The sequence below is a fragment of the Lagenorhynchus albirostris genome, chromosome 2 (assembly GCF_949774975.1).
Source record: "Lagenorhynchus albirostris chromosome 2, mLagAlb1.1, whole genome shotgun sequence".
NCBI lineage: Eukaryota > Metazoa > Chordata > Mammalia > Artiodactyla > Delphinidae > Lagenorhynchus > Lagenorhynchus albirostris.
Window position 1 is genome coordinate 73,481,000 of NC_083096.1, and position 16,931 is coordinate 73,497,930.

The window sequence follows — 16,931 nt, forward strand, 5'->3', positions numbered from 1 at the left end:
GCAGGGGACACGGGTTCGTGCCCCGGTCCGGGAAGATCCCACACACCACGGAGCGGCTAGGCCCGTGAGCCATGGCCACTGAGCCTGCGCGTCTGGAGCCTGTGCTCCACAATGGGAGAGGCCACAACAGTGAGAGGCCCGCGTACCACAAAAAAAAAAAAAATTGTACATACGTAGCAGAGTTACTACATAAAAAATTGAATTTAAAATTGAACTGCCTGCTTATATTACCCACAATGTGTTTAAATATCTTTGACTATAATCTATACCAAAATGATTTAAGTAAAAATTCATTTTTATTTATACTTAAAAAAACCCAAAACACTACAGTACTATGCGATCTGTGGATGGCGAACCACAGATTCAGAGGGCCAAGTTATACTCAAATTTTCAACTATGCGGAGTGTCAGTGCTCCTAAACTCCATGTTGTTCAAGAGTCAACTGTACCTAGATTTACCAGCCACCTCCATCCCAACATCCTGGTATCAGGGAAGCTGACTTCACCTCCATCTGCTAAGGTTATTTTCCTTCCCTCTCCTCACTGTAACTCAATGACCACACTCTCCTGGACAGCTGTCCTGTTAAGTTACCCAAATCAGATATTAAAATTCCCCCATTCTCTCCACCTAAAGTTTTTTAAAAAATATTTATTTATTTATTTTATGATTATTTATTTATTTTCTTTTATTATTATTTATTTTTAAATTTTATTATTATTTATTTTTTTATCTTGGCTGCACTGGGTCTTAGTTGCAGCATGTGGGCTTCTCAGTTGTGGCATGCGGGCTTCTTAGTTGCAGCATGCATGCGGGATCTAATTCCCTGACCAAGGATCGAACCCAGGCCCCTGGCATTGGAAACGCGGAGTCTTACCCACTGGACCCCAGGGAAGTCCCTCCACCTAAAGCTTTATATAGCAAAACCTACCATGTGTATATTATACATTATCATTCAGATTCTATTTCCTTGGACTCGGGGCTGTGAAATTGTCATTAAGCTGACTAAAGGCAGGGACTATAACTTCTGGACAACACCACCCAGGGCTTTGTCTGTGTTTGTGCTGAGTCCACACAGAACAATCTGTGAAACCTGTTCAAGGACAGTCATTTTCACTGTAGAGAGCACATAGCCAAGTGGAGAAGCTAGATAGACTTACGAAATTAACTAAAATCATATTTCTAATAACCACAAAGCTACAAGGTAAGGAAAAGGTGGTTGATAGGCTATGCTATTATGATGAAAGCCTAGAAGAAAGCAGTAAGAATTCCTAGATGCATGGGCAAGGAAAGGAGTAGAGGCATGCAAGGTAGCAGACAGGATGACAGAAACATTCTAGGTGATTCAAAGTGCTCAGCTGGTTTCTGTAGATGGTAAGCATAACCACAAGGAAGAGGCTTGGATGACCAGGAGAAGGCTGGCTAGACTAGAGGGCCATGACACAAAGAGGTCAGGAAATATTGGAGGGCCTCAAGATCACACTTCTAATGGTTTATCTGGGAGGAGGGTAGGGGAGAAGACTGGTCTTACCTGTACTCGGGTTCGGATGACATCCATGGGATTGGTGAGGATGGAAGCAGTGGCTGCAGCCAGAGGCCCCGAGATGGCTTGAAAGATGATGTGAGGGCACTCCTTAGGGCAGAGGGACGAGAGCTGCTCTGGAATCAAGGGAAAGATAATGCCTCAAGACATGAGGTTCCACTCCACACGGCCCCAAACCTTTTCTACCAGTTGGCCCAACGATGACAAACCCTCCATCCTTAGCCACCTTAGACCCTATAACTCCCATCTTTGCTTCCATCTAAACCAACAACAAAAAAATTTTTTAAATAAATTTATTTATTTATTTTTGGCTGCACTGGGTCTTCGTTGCTGCACGCAGGCCTTCTCTAGTTGTGGCGAGTGGGGGCTACTCTTCGTTGCAGTGTGCGGGCTTATCATTGCGGTGGCTTCTCGTTGCGGAGCACAGGCTCTAGGCATGCAGGCTTCAGTAATTGTGGCACGTGGGCTCAGTAGTTGTGGCTCGGGGGCTCTAGAACGCAGGCTCAGTAGTTGTGATGCACGGGCTTAGTTGCTCCGCAGCATGTGGGATCTTCCTGGACCAGGGCTCGAACCGGTGTGCCCTGCATTGGCAGGCGGATTCTTAACCACTGCGCCACCAGGGAAGCCCTGAACCAACAAAAATTTTTAAATCTCAGGCCCCTTCCAGAAGTCATTTTGCATAGGACAAAAATTCCTCTGGAGAAGGGGATTTCAAAACCTCTTTGCTTGCTGACTCCTTTCAGAAATCACTCCTGATGTAAAACTCTTATGCTTATGCTCTACTTTTCACAACTCACTGGCTAGAAAAGCACACACCACATATTTTCTTATACGTGCACTGGATAACTGGTAAGATACATTAAAAATTGGTAACACTAATTGTCTTTAAGGAAGGAAGCTGGGTGACTGTGGTAGGTGAGGAGTGTTTTCACTGCATACCCTTTCTTACCTTTTGAATTTTGAACCATATGAATGTTTTAAAAAATAAAAACAATTACAATTAAAAGAGAAAATCATATCCTACAGTGAGAACTTTTCTTCAGCCTATATCAAGAAAGGAAAATTGGATTTCCCTGGTGGCGCAGTGGTTAAGAATCCACCTGCCAATACAAGGGACATGGGTTCGAGCCCTGGACAGGGAAGATCCCACACGCAGTAGAGCAAATAAGCCCGTGCGCCACAACTACTGAGCCTGAGCTCTAGAGTCTGCAAACCACAACTACTGAGCCTGAGTGCCACAACTCTGCTGAAGCCCACGCGCCTAAAGCCTGTGCTCCGCAACAAGGGAAGCCACCGCAATGAGAAGCCGGCGCACCACAAGGAAGAGTAGCCCCTGCTCGCCCCAAATAGAGAAAGCCCGCGCGCAGCAACAAAGACCCAACACAGCCGAAAATAAATAAATTAATTAATTAAAAAAAAAAGAAAGGAAAATTCATTTTTCAAAATGCTGATGAAGAAGACGGAATAATACCCAGATCCACCCAATCCCAGTGTCACTAGGAAGTTCACCTGCAATTGAATTATTTTGCTTTTCCCTCTCTGGAGGTGAGAGACAAGAGTTCGTTCATTTATTCAACAAAGATTTATTGAGTGATTACCACGAGCCAGTCACTTTGGGTTCTAAAGATACAACAGTGAATAAAATAGCCTCAAATCCCTGTCCTTATGAAACTTACATTCTAGTGGGGGAAAACAGACAATAAATAAATAAAGAGCAAAATATACAACTATGTCAGACATGTTGTGTGCTAATTATAGAAAAAAATAGAGCAGGAAAAGGAGAAAAGGAATGCCAAGGGCAGAAAGGGTAGAAGGTGAAGTCTAAGCAAAGCCCTAAAGGATAGTATAAGCCTTATAGATCTGCGGGGAGAACTTTCCAAGCAGAGGTAACATCCTATGCAAAGGCCCTGAGGCATGAGCATGCCTGAGGTCTTTGGCACCAAGGCCAGTACGCCTGCAGCCGAATGAATGAGGGAAAGAACAGTAGATGAAGTCTAAGAGGTAGGGCCCTGAAGCCATTGCATGGACTTTGGCTCTTACTCTGAGTGAGACTGGATGTAAAATAGATTTATCATCTCCAAGGTTCCCTCTCAGTTTTCTCTGTACAATTCAGTCACCATAATACCTTTAAGAATTTCTTCTTGCGGGGAGGAGCAATATAGGGGTAGGGGATTAAGAGGAACAAACAAGGGCTTCCCTGGTGGCGCAGTGGTTGAGAGTTCGCCTGCCGATGCAGGGAACACGGGTTCGTGCCCTGGTCCGGGAAGATCCCACATGCCGCGGAGCGGCTGGGCCTGTGAGCCATGGCTGCTAAGCCTGCGGGTCCGGAACCTGTGCTCCGCAACAGGAGAGGCCACAACAGTAAGAGGCCCGCATACCTCAAAAAAAAAAAAAAAAGAGGTACAAACAAGCTACAAGGATATATACTATACAACACAGGGAATATAGCAAATATTTTGTAATAACTATAAATGGAGTATAACGTTTAAAAATTGTGAATCACTATATTGTACACCTGTAATTTATAAACTATTATACATCAACTATACTTCAATTTAAAAATATATATATATATTTTTTTTTTTTCTTATGCTCCTAGTTTTGGTAATTTACCGCCAGGCAACTAAAGATTAGGAAACAAGTAGGATGGTGGAGGTTGGCAGGACAGAAGCGAGGGCTTCCAAGTCCAAAGGCATGACAGAATTCCTTAAGCCTTACCAGAACCACCTCTCCCCTGGATTTCTAATCACTTTCTTCCCCAGGGTCAGCATACAGAAAGAAACAAAGTGAACTGGTGGCTCTGCCTCAAGGGTGTCTTGTTGCTCCTGAGAAGAAAACATTTCACAACCACTGGAAGGCAGCATCTGGAAAACAAGGTGCTACAAAAGAAAACAGGGCTTCCCTGGTGGCGCAGTGGTTAAAAATCCACCTACCAGTGCAGGGGACACGGGTTCAAGCCCTGGTCTGGGAAAATCCCACACGCCACGGAGCAACTCAGCCTGTGCGCCACAACTACTAAGCCTGCGCTCTAGAGCCCATGAGCCACAACTACTGAGCCCACGCGCCTAGAGCCTGTGCTCCACAACCAGAGAAGCCAATGCAATGAGAAGCCCACACACCACAAGAGTAGCCCCCACTCGCCGCAACCAGAGAAAAGCCTGCACGCAGCAATGAAGACCCAACACAGCCAAAATAAATAAATAAATAAAATTTAAAAATAAATCAATTAAAAAAAAGAAAACAGGAAGAGCCCTCTTTCCAACTGGGTAAAGAAGTCTTCTTGGGACTTCCCTGGTGGCACAGTGGTTAAGAATCCACCTGCCAATGCAGGGATAGGGGTTCAATCCCCGGTCTGGGAAGATCCCACATGTCACAGAGCAACGAAGCCCGTGCGCCACAGCTACTGAGCCTGTGCTCTAGTGTCTGCGAGCCACAACTACTGAAGCCTGTGTGCCACAACTACTGAAGCCTGCGCACCTAGAGCCCATGCTCCACAACATGATAAGCCACCGCAATGACAAGCCCACACACTGCAACGAAGAGTAGCCCCCTCTCACCACAACTAGAGAAAGCCTGCACGTAGCAACAAAGACCCAACACAGCCAAAAATTTACAAATTAATTAATTAATTAATTTTTTTTTTTAAAAAAGAAGTCTTCTTTGCAAAGATGGCATGTACGCTGAGGCTTGAAGCATGAGAAGGACCCAGACACACAAACAACAGGGGAAAGGCTATTCCAGGCAGAAAGAACAGTATCTGCAAAGGCCTTGAGGTGAGAACAGAGCTTGGTGTGTCTCAGGAACTGAGAGAAGGGCAGTGAGAATGGACCAGAGTGAGTAAGGGCAGAGGAGCACAAGATGGGGCTGGAAAAGCAGACAGGGACCAGATCACATAGACCTGTATTGACCGTGAGAAGCATTAGATTTTATTGTAAATACCCATAAGGCAGCATTGGTAGATTTTAAGCAAAATGGAGTGACAAAAACCAGTCTACTCTCTCAACAAATATTTACTGAGCACTTACAATTCACCAGGCCCTGAGACACACAGTGTCACAGAGTGTGGTACACAGTGGGTATTCAGTAAATGTTAGTTTCCACCCCCTTCCAAGAAACTTTCCAGTCAATTATATCAAAATAAAGCTGGGGGAAAAAAAGTATTAAGAAAAAAGAAGAACCTGTGCAAATAATAGAAGAGATAGGCACATACAAATAACATCAAGGCAAATGTTCTAACTGCCTTAAGAAAGACTGAAGCAATGTCATGGGAGTTGGAAGGAGGGAAAGATCATTTCTGAGTTGAGAGATACATGGAGAGGATGGGAGAGGAGGCAATGAGTCATGATTTCACCAGGGTAAGTGGACCTGGAAGGCATCTAGCAGAGGGATATGAATACAGCAGAGGTGGGAGAGATGATGCACGGTGGAGGAACGGTGTGTGAACTGGCCTGGCTGCAGCATAGACTATACACAGGGAAACAGCAAGAAGTTTCACTGAAAAGGGAAGGTGAAGCCAGGCTGAAGAGTTTGGATTTTATTGAGCAAGCAGTGGGAGCCACTGAACATCACAACCAGAGTTTAAAGTTAATCCATTAGGGGGACTTCTCTGGTGGCACAGTGGTTAAGAATACACCTGCCAAGGCAGGGGACACGGGTTCAAGCCCTGGTCCGGTAAGATCCCACATGCCGTGGAGCAACTTAAGCCCGTGCGCCACAACTACTAAGCCTGTGTTATAGAGCCCACGAGCCACAACTACTGAAGCCCTCGCGCCTAGAGCCCGTGCCCTGAAACAAGAGAAGCCACCACAATGAGAAGCCCGCGCACCGCAATGAAGAATAGCCCCCGCTCACCACAGCAAGAGAAAGCCCACGCGGAGCAACGAAGACCCAAAGCAGCCAAAAATAAATAAATTAATAAAATTTTAAAAATAAATAAATAAAGTTAATCCATTAGGGACCTGTGTGTAGATAGGAAGGAAGAGACTTGGAACAGCTAGAAGGCTGATGCAATGGTCCAAGAGGGTAGGTACAGAGAATGGTTTTCAGGAAAGGCAGTGGGAATGGACAGAAAGTTGGACAAGACATTCCAGGGTCACTAGGACTAGATGTGGGGACAAGGACAAGGGGCCAAGCACTATGCCCAAGGCCTCAGTTTCAGTGATTTGGAGAATAACATGGCCACTGACACATAAAAGTAAGTCAGAAGAGAAAGCCAGCTTGGGATGAAAAATGGTTAATTGAAACAAATTTCAGATGTAAGTGCATGCCTCCAGGTCAAAAGGTCCAACAGCCAGGATATCTGTCCAGAGCTCTGGACACGTAAGTTTGGGAACAGAAATAGAAATTTTGGACATATTAGAAAAGGACAACTCTAATTGTAAATGAAATCAAATGAGGAGAGAGGGGTGAGGACAGACTCCAGAGAAAATGCTCACGTTTCCTTGGAAGGTTCTCTAACATTAAGATTGCCAGCATCCATTCCCAAAGAATCTGATACAAAGGGTCGAGGTGGAGTCCATGTATCTGAATTTTACCAAATACTCCAGATGAAAGACTGTGTTAAACAGAAGAAGAGACAGAGCTACCACCAAAAAAAAAAAAAAAAGTACAATTAGAAAAATAGGAGAGGGACTTCCCTGGTGGTCCAGTGGTAAAGAATCCACCTTACAATGCAGGGGATACAGGTTCAATCCCTGGTCAGGGAACTAAGATCCCACATGCCACGGGGCAATGAAAAGCCCACACACCGCAGTAAAGAGTAGCCCCCGCTCGCCGCAACTAGAGAAAGCCCGTGCGCAGCAACGAAGACCCAACGCAGCCAAAAATAAATAAATAAAATAAATAATTTTTTTAAAAAAAGAAAAAAATGTAAAAAAAAAAAATAGTAAGGAAAGGCATCCAACTCAAAAGCTATTACCCATTGCTCCATTGCTTTCATCTTTAAATCCTATGGATTTTGTCCCTCCCCACCTTATGATTCTCTGCCAATATTCCACTAAACTTAGTTGATCCTGATTCATCGAGAACGTCCTACAGTCATATACTTTACTTGTCTGATTCCCTCCACTATAATATTAGCTCCTTGAAGGGAAGAACCATGTCTTACTCATCTCTGAATCCTCCTGGATTCAAATGTTTGCTGTATGAATGGTCCAGTCTCCCATTAAATCACTCATTCCAACATGCACAGAGCAAAAGCATCTCTGTCTATTAGTGACCATCCTCCACCCCCACCCTCCTGGTCCCTGCTTACCTGCATAGAAGTGGTAGAAGGGCCACCAGACAGCACTGTTTGGGATGTAAGTAAGCAGCGAAGCCACATAGCCCCGGTAGAAGCCACGAAGTCCATCAGCCCGCAGGATCTGCCTGATGATGTCCTTGGTTTGGCCAAAGGCAACTACCCCTTGTCCCTTTGGATTCCCTCGCACTTGGAAGCGGCCCATTTTCTCACCCTTGCGCTGCATCATCAGGTGCTGGGAGACCACATCAATGGGCACTGTGATGCTCTGAGCCACGAGAGAGGCCGAGCCACCGGCCACCAGTGATTTGACTGTGTTGCTCTGGCTGTAGTCAGCTACAAACTTCCGGGTGAGCTCATAAGTAGTAACATAGCACTGGCCAGATATGAGGGTGAAGGTGTTGACCAGGAACCCCCGGTAGAGGCCAGTCACACCATCTGCCCGTAGGATCTTGATGAAGGCATCAAAGGTCCCATGGTAGAGGCTCTTGCCTTTCTGAACCTGCAAGCGAGTGCGGATGAGGGTGAATGGGTAGACACTGACACGGATCATCATCGTCATTGCCACACCAAAGACGTAGAACTTCTTCTTGTCCAGGTGTTCCCACTCGATGATCTGGATGTTACGTTTGTCCTCCATTGTGTCTGGAGACCTGCGGATTTGAGCAGGGTGGAGGGAATGTGAAGGAGATCAGAATTTGCACTTTCCCCTCCTGGATGGGCTCTGAAACCCCATTCTCAGGCTTCAGCTCCTGGGGTACTCACTTCTCCAAAGTTTAGACTTCACCCAGTCTGGCTCTGCCAACCCCTGCCTGATTCTTCCTTCATGGATCGGGATAGTGCCCTCTTCTCTCTCCTTTACCAGTCTGTCCCAATTCAGGACCCCTCTTCTGAAAATTGTTTCTCACCTCAGTGACTCCCGTGGGCCCACTCCCACCTCAGCTCCCTACCCCCAGCTTATCAGATCAGCTATTCTGGTCTCTCTGCCTCTGCCCAGGCCCTGGTGTCACAGCCCATTCTCCTTTTCCTTCTCTAGCTCACCCAGACAGCTCAGGATGCTGTGGGCAAACCAACCACCTGGCCTTCAAGTGGGCTAATGGGATGTCACTAAGTGACATTCTGGAGGTTCCTAAAGGCTAAAGGGAAGTGCTCCATTTCTGACACTCCTGGGCCTACTGAGGAGCCATGGCCTTTGGCCTTGGGCCTTTGAGCCTCAGCAGGGTGCCTCTTTTACCACCATTTACCAGCTGACTCACCTCACTTTATTTCTGGTTTCCTGTGCTGGCCCCTCTGAGCTCCTCCTGACCCACATTCACTACACTTACACCTTCTCCAGTCTGCATTAGAAGAAAGTGCAAGGAAGAAGACAAGTGGGGCTTTCACTCCACAGGAACCCCCCCACACCTCCCTTCCTTCTAATGAAAGGAGTTAGAAATTTAGGAACAAGCCAAAGGTCAGAGTCCTCTTTGGTTATTAGATAACTCACTCTAGAGAAAGAAGAGAACCACCTGAGAGCTAAGCAGTTTCCCTGAAGAGTCTTAACTACAGGGTAGAGAACGTGCTTGGCCTCTTTCATACCCAAGCATATAAATAATAACCTCAGCCCCTAGGTAGCGAAGGGAGATTCAAGTGACAGAAAAGATATAGAGACTCTGCCTTTGAGAAACTCAGTCTCTTCAAGGGGACACAGTATCCCTTTGGGGAACGGATATAAGACACAGAGATAAAGAAACCAGGGCAAATTAATGTACATGTGGCCCTCATGTTAAGTGTATCCACTGACTAAAGTTTCAAACAAAACTAATAAGGTTACAACTGTAATAACTGTATAAAATCAGGAGCTTTCAACTTAAGGAATGTCAAATGAGGGGCTTCCCTGGTGTCGCAGTGGTTAAGAATCTGCCTGCCAATGCAGGAGACATGGGTTTGAGCTCTGGTCCAGGAAGATCCCACATGCCACAGAGCAGTTAAGCCTGTGTGCCACAACTACCAAGCCTGTGCACCACAACTACTGAGCCCGCATGCCGCAACTACTGAAGCCCACGCGCCTAGAGCCTGTGCTCTACAACAAGAGAAGCCACCACAATGAGAAGCTCGTGCACCACAATGAAGTGTAGCCCCCCGCTCGCCGCAACTAGAGAAAGCCCGCATGCAGCAACGAAGACCCAACATAGCCAAAAATAAAATAAATTAACTTAATTTTAAAAAAAAAAAGAAAGAAAGAATCCGCCTGCCAATGCAGGGGACCTGGGTTCAAGCCCTGGTCCGGGAAGATCCCACATGCCACAGAGTAACTAAGCCCGTGCGCCACAACTACTGAGCCTGTGCTCTAGAAACCTTGAGCCACAACTACTGAAGCCCGTGTGCCACAACTACTGAAGCCCATGTGCCTAGAGCCTGTGCTCTGCAACAAGAGAAGCCACCACAATGAGAAGCCCGCGCACCGCAACAAAGAGTAGCCCCCACTCTCAGCAAGTAGAGAAAACCGGCGTGCAGCAGTGAAGACCCAATGCAGCCAAAAATTAAATAAATGAATAAATAATTAAAAAAAAAAAGAAATGTCAAATGAGAGGACATCATATATTGGACATACACATAGTGACAATGTAATGTGCTCCTGTGTAGGATACTGGACATTTTCAGCCAGAAGGGGAAAGTGAGAAGTTAAAGTCCAGGAAGCAGGAAATCAGGGCCTCCCTAAGCTCTGAGAGAAATCCTTAAGGGATGGGAAAGGAGGTGGCCACATCAAAAGGACAACTCTAGAGAGGTGAAGTGTTCTACACAGGCAGTCCCAGCACCAAAGCCTTGACAAATCTCATGTCAAGTGTATAACCAGAGTTCATCCTCAACCACCTTCCCCAACCAAAGGTCCCAACCAGCCTAAGTAGCTTCTTGGTTTACCATATAAGTCAGTGGGGAAGCAAGGTTAGCTTTTTGGAATTTCCTGAGCTGGACTGCATCACTTTCATTAAAGTATAAGATACCTGCAGTGCAAACTGAGTACATGTGAGCTGAGGGAAAACCTCAGCTTCAAGGTGAGGCATGGGTGAGGCACATGTAACCAAGACAGGCTTCCTGGAGGAGGACAAAGCAGCTTGAATGGAGGAATACATGTGGACAGTGAAAGGGAGAAAACAATGGCTTGAAACAACTGGGTTGACCAGAACAGAGAATCTAGGCCATGGGAAATGAGCTAGAGATGGGGTTCTAGGAGGAGAACCCCTGGAACACTGATGTGCCACTTGCTGTGGGCAAAAGTGGCCCTTCCTCCAGCCTCAGCCCAGGACACCCATCAAGTCCAGTGTGGCAAACTTCTCCGTTAAGGTCCTTCAAGAGAAGGGGATCACTGTATCACTGACAAACAGGGTGTCTGGCATCCAGGGTCCCAAGGTTATGTGTCCATTTCCACTGAGAGAGGAGGAGAAGAGAGAGAGACACCTAGACACCTATTACCTCAAGTAATCCTTACAACTTAACCTCTACACAGTTAAGACACTTCTGCTGAGGAAACTGAGGTACAACAAATAGGTTAAAAGGAACAAGCCCAAGGTCATACAGCTGGTTAGCGGAGGCAGGATATGAGCCAAGTTTGCTCCTCTACTCCATCATGCCCTCTACTCCATGGGAGTTGAGGAGTTCCAGCACAAATCACTCTGTTCAGTATAAAGCCAGGTCATTCCCACCCTTGGGAGGCAGAATTAATGCCCTCATGACTGCCAGTCACCCAAGGGTTAAGCATAAGCTCCCGGCAGCAGATGCCCAGGGATTTCTCTCCGCTTTGTTCCACTGAAACCAAGAGCTGCCTCTGCTTTCCCAGCGTGCTTGTGGAGTGACTGAGCTGAGTGGCTGGGCAGGCCTGTTGTCATCACAGGACAAATACGGCAGGGCTCAAGCAAGGACTCCTGCCCAGCTCATGGATACTGTGTGCTGAGCAGGGCAGAGAGCCAGAGCCACGAAGGACTCTGTTCTAGGACCTGGTTTTGTGGGCACCGTCTCAACTTATCAAACTGAATGACAGAGTGCCAACAACTCCTGATGAGAAATCCTACAGCAGCACCCAGCACCCCATTTCCCCACTTTCCTCCATGTCTCACATGTGCCAGTCTATTTTAAATTCCCAGAAAGAAGGGAGGACTCTCCACGGCCAAAGCAGGTAATTTCTATCATTACCATGGTGACAGAAGAAGCCACTAAGGGTCATGCCACAGAGGGCTGAGCCTCTACAGTTGAAGGGGAAGGCACTGCACCCACCCCCTCTATCCCTTTGAAAGGTGGGTTGCTCCTAAAAGTTGGGATCTCAACCTGATCCTTGTTATTTAACCTCCAAACTTCCCGCTGAAATATCAAAACCAGTTCCTTGTGTTTCACCCTCTGGAAAATCCTCCATGCAGATACCTGTATGCTCACTTCCTTCAGCCTTCCTTTCTTCCAATTCAATCAGCCCAGCTTCTTTATGGCTCTTTCCCAGATCCTTATTTGTGTTCATGGCTCCAATTCTGAATTTTCCCCCATCTTTTAACACAGCTTAGACACAAAGGTTAAAGTGCTTCATATGGAGACCCAACAGATGACCCAGGATGTCCTGAAATCATCAAATGAGATGTCAGAGGCAGAACCCCCACTGCTGAGCCCATCAGAGGAAAGGGACAAACTGGCCCAAGTAGGTATACCTCCTTCTCCACTTCCCCTCTCCCTGTACCAGAAAAACCACACCAGACTGTTCACTAGGTTCTGAGATAAGATTCTGGTTCAGGACAAGGCAGTGTCACCTGGAATGTAAGGTCATTTGATGAAAAGAACACTAGTAGTCAGGAGAGCCAAGTCTGAGTTCCACTTCCATTACCTACTAGTAGGATTGGAACCAAGTCACTTCTTTGAAATTCAGTTTCCTCATCTGTGAAATGGGGCTAGTAAAGCCTGCCATAGCTATGTCACTGTGGTGCAACTCACATGAGCTAATGTGTGAAAGCACTTTGTTAACAGCAAAGCACTTCTACCATTTCAGAAAGCTCTACTGGACAGTGCTGCTCTAAATCTTTGCTACTCAGACCAGCAGCATGGGCATAATCTGGGAGCTTGTTAGAAATACAAAATTTCAGGATGCTCCATAGGCCTGCTGAATAAGAACCAACACGTTCACAAGATCTCTGGGTGGTTAATACATATATCAGAGTTTGGAAAGTATTGCCTTAAATATTAAGGGTTGTCAGTATTATAACAATAACAACTACTCTAGGAGTCCAGACCATTATGACTAGGTTAGGAGCCCTCTGACTCCATCCTGACTTGTCACCAGGACTGGGCTCAGTGATGACTTCTAGACTTATTCAAATCTTTTCAGTCAACAACCCCCCCCCCAAGTCAAATAGCCACCTACAACTCCTGACAAGACATCCGTGGGGTTTGGTCCCCTCTTCTGTGCTGGAAACATCTTTGCTTCCTCCTTCTGTTCCTCTGTACTTCTTACTGCAACTGCATCAAGGCTTTGCATCCTGGGAGCTATCTACCACATGAATGTGAATATATTTACATGCTTGCCCACCTGTCCTAATGAACATGCATTTCCTTAGGGAAGTTCCCTGGCATGCCTCTAACCTCTCCCTTCAAGACAACCTCCCCTCTGGGGCATGAAGCGATTTCCATCCAGCCTTCCTTCGGTCTTCCATAGGTGCCCACGTGATCCCTCATGACAGACACCACATGACAGTCCTCTTCACCTACTCCACATGACACCCCCTTTAAGCTGCTTCTGTCCTGACCCCCGAGATGCCTCTCGCCATGCTTCTTTCGCTGTCAGCGAAACTCATGCTCCTCCGACAGGAAAAGATGACTCGTTAGAGTCGCCCCTCATTCCCCAAACTGCGTGGCGGGCTCCCACTTAATTGCAGCCGGCCACTGCAGGCACCCGCTGCCTCCCTGACAGGTCCAGGTCCTCGGAGACCTTAGTCCTCAGGCACCCCAAGCCGGTGGTTTCTTACTTTCTCACATCAGGGCGGTTCCGCCCCGTCTGAGGTGAACTCCAAGCGCGGATCTCTAGGCCGCAGCTCCCACTCTATCCTCTGTTTCGGGCGACTGATGGCCTCCGGTCGCATCTTCCTCCATCTCGACCGGGCTCCCGGTACTGACGGAACCGGAAATTGGGACTTTGTCACTCCCGCCCCCTGCGGGGGGCGGGGATGAACGGTGTGCAACTCCACCAATGGCGTTCTGAGCCTTTAGCCTTTCGCCCCGCCCCCGCAGCAAGGGTGGAAGGTCCTGGGAACCATCTTGAATGCGGGCAGAGGCCACGCCTTCATTGGCTTCGACATGCCCTTAGCTCTACAGCGCATGCGTTGTCTTTCTAATTCTTGGAAATTTAAAGTCACCCGGCGCTTCTTGAAGATCTTGTTCTAAATGGGTCACCTTGTGTTTCCGATCTATTGGAATCCTTAAATTCAAATCTAATCTGTAAATTTTTGTGTAATTTTTCTCATCTACAGAGCCAAAACAGAGGCCAGTGTGCAGCAGGAAGGACTAAGTTTAGACAACCAATTTTAAGGTTTGGGAACTCAAAAAACTGCAGGAATAGGGAACATCCTGGAGGCGGAGTGGTCTCTTCCAGCTCTAAAACTATTTGCTTATGCATGGATTTAAAAGAAGAGGCAGAGCCTTTTAAATAAGGGACTGGGAGGCTGGGGGTGGAGATTCATTTCAAAATAGATATTTCTACAACTCAACAACAAAAAGACAAACAATCCAATTTTTTTAAATGGGCAAAGGACTTGAATAGATGTTTCTTCAAAAAAATGACCAAAAAGCACATGAAAAGATGTTCAATATCATTAGGGAAAAACAAATCAAAACCATGAGATCCCACTTCACCCCCACGAGGATGGCTAAAATTCAAGCAAGCAAGCAAGCAAACAAGAACCTAGAAAGTAACAAGTGTTCGCAAGGATGTGGAAAAATTGGAACCCTCAGACATTGCTGGTGGGAATGTACAATGGTGCAGCTGCTGTGGGAACAGTTTGGTTGTTCCTCAATATGTTAAGCAAAATTACTATATGACCAAGCAGTTTCGCTCTGAATATATACCCAAAAGAGTTGAAAACAAGAGTTCAAACAAAAACTTGTACACAAATGTTCACAGCAGCAGTCTTCTTCACGATAGGCAAAACGTAGAAACAAATGGTGGTATACCCATACAATGGGATATTACACAGTGAATTAAAAAAAAAACAAAAAAAGGAATGAAATATGGATACATACTATGATGTGGATAAATTTTGAAACCATTATGCTAAGTGAAATAAGCCAAACACAACAGTCACATATCGTATAATTCCATTTACATGAAATATGCAGAACAGACAAATCTACACAGACAAAAAGCAGGTAAGTGGATTAGTGGTTGCCAAGGACTGGGGGGAGGAAGAGTGGGGAGTGACTGCTTAATTAGTACAGAGTGTCCGTTTGGAGTGATGAAAATGTTCTGGACCTAGATAGTGGTGATGATTGTACAGCACTGTGAATGGCTAAATATCACTAATAGTAAATTTTATGTTATGTGATTTTACTGCAATTAAAGAATTTGATACCTCTAGGAAAGGTCCCTCCTGAACAACAGATTTGTACTGACAATTGCCTCAAAATATCTAATGGACATTTCAAGCTTAGTGTGAAAGTTAGTTTTATGTCAATCTGGCTAGGGCTATAGTAAGTAACTAGTTATTCACTAATAGGTGTTGCTGTGAAGGTATTTTGTAGGTGTGGTTAACATCCACAATCACTTGACTTTAGGTAAAGATTACCTTGATAATGTGGGTGGGCCTCATCCAGTTAGTTGAAAGGCCTTTGGAGCAACACTAAGGTTTCTCTGGGAAGAAATTCTGCATCAAGACCTCAGCATGGGGCTTCCCTGGTGGCGCAGTGGTTAAGAATCCGCCTGCCAATGCGGGAGACACGTGTTCGAGCCCTGGTCTGGGAACATCCCACATGCTGCAGAGCAACTAAGCCCGTGCGCCACAACTACTGAGCCTGCACTCTAGAGCCCATAAGCCTCAGCTACTGAGCCCACATGCCACAACTACTGAAGCCTGCGTGCCTAGAGCCCATGCTCCGCAACAAGAGAAGCCACGACAATGAGAAGCCTGCGCACCGCAACGAAGAGTAGCCCCTGCTCACCACAACTAGAGAAAGCCCGCTTGCAGCAACAAAGACACAACACAGCCAATAAATTAATTAATTAATTAATTTTTAAAAAAAGACTTCAAAAAAAAAAACAAACAACAAAAAAAAACAAACAAAAAAAAAAGACTTCAGCATGGCCAGGGTGGGGGGAGAGATAAATTAGGAGTTTGGGATTAACACTGCTATGTAGAAAATAGAAAAACAACAAGGACCTACTGAATAGCACAGGGAACTATATTCAATTATCTTATAATAACCTACAATGGAAAAGAATCTGAAAAAGAATATATATATATATATATGAATCACTTTGCTGTATGCCTGAAACTAACACAACATTGTAAATTAACTATACTTCAATTTTTAAATGGTAAAAAATAATAAATAGGGCTTCCCTGGTGGCGCAGTGGTTAAGAATCCGCCTGCCAGTGCAGGGGACACGGGTTTGAGCCCTAGCCTGAGAAAATCTCACATGCCGCGGAGCAACTAAGCCCGTGCGCCACAACTACTGAGTCTACGCTCTAGAGCCTCTGAGCCACAACTACTGAGCCCACGTGCCACAACTACTGAAGCCCGCACGCCTAGAACCCGTGTTCCATAGCGAGAGAAGCCACCGCAATGAGAAGCCTGTGCGGTGTAACCAAGAGTAGCCCCCACTCGCCACAACTAGAGAAAACCCGAGCGCAGCAAAGAAGACCCAATGAAGACAAAAATAAATAAATAAATAAATAAATAAAGACGGCAGCATCAACGCCAATGTTCATAACAGCACTATTTACAATAGCCAAGACATGGAAGCAACCTAAATATCCATCAACAGAAGAATGGATAAAGAAGATGTGGTACATACATACAATGGAATACTACTCAGCCATGAAAAAATATACATTATATATATAAATAATATATATTATATATACATATATATATCCTAATGGTTCTGTTTCTCTTCTCTGAAGAATCCTGACTGATACTTAGCATGTC

At 45.8% G+C, this 16,931-nt stretch overlaps 1 protein-coding gene across 16 annotated transcripts in view; it reads right to left on the reverse strand.

Moving 5' to 3' along the window:
* The window catches only part of LOC132512274 (solute carrier family 25 member 44), a 46,137-nt gene extending 32,242 nt beyond the window's left edge, over positions 1-13,895 (reverse strand). For 9 of the 16 annotated variants that reach the window (XR_009538074.1, XR_009538032.1, XR_009538080.1 and 6 more), the window contains exons 1-5: positions 13,757-13,895; positions 12,174-12,360; positions 9,035-9,115; positions 7,794-8,431; positions 1,529-1,656 (exon numbers count right to left, since the gene is read on the reverse strand). Coding sequence is in view for 9 of the 16 variants with exons in the window: in XM_060136189.1 (XP_059992172.1) it covers positions 1,529-1,656; positions 7,794-8,431; positions 9,035-9,090 (822 nt within the window). In the remaining 7 variants the exon portion in view is untranslated. The other 7 variants (XR_009538129.1, XR_009538121.1, XR_009538124.1 and 4 more) reach the window with 6 other exon arrangements.
* Between the last annotated feature and the right edge of the window lie 3,036 nt (positions 13,896-16,931).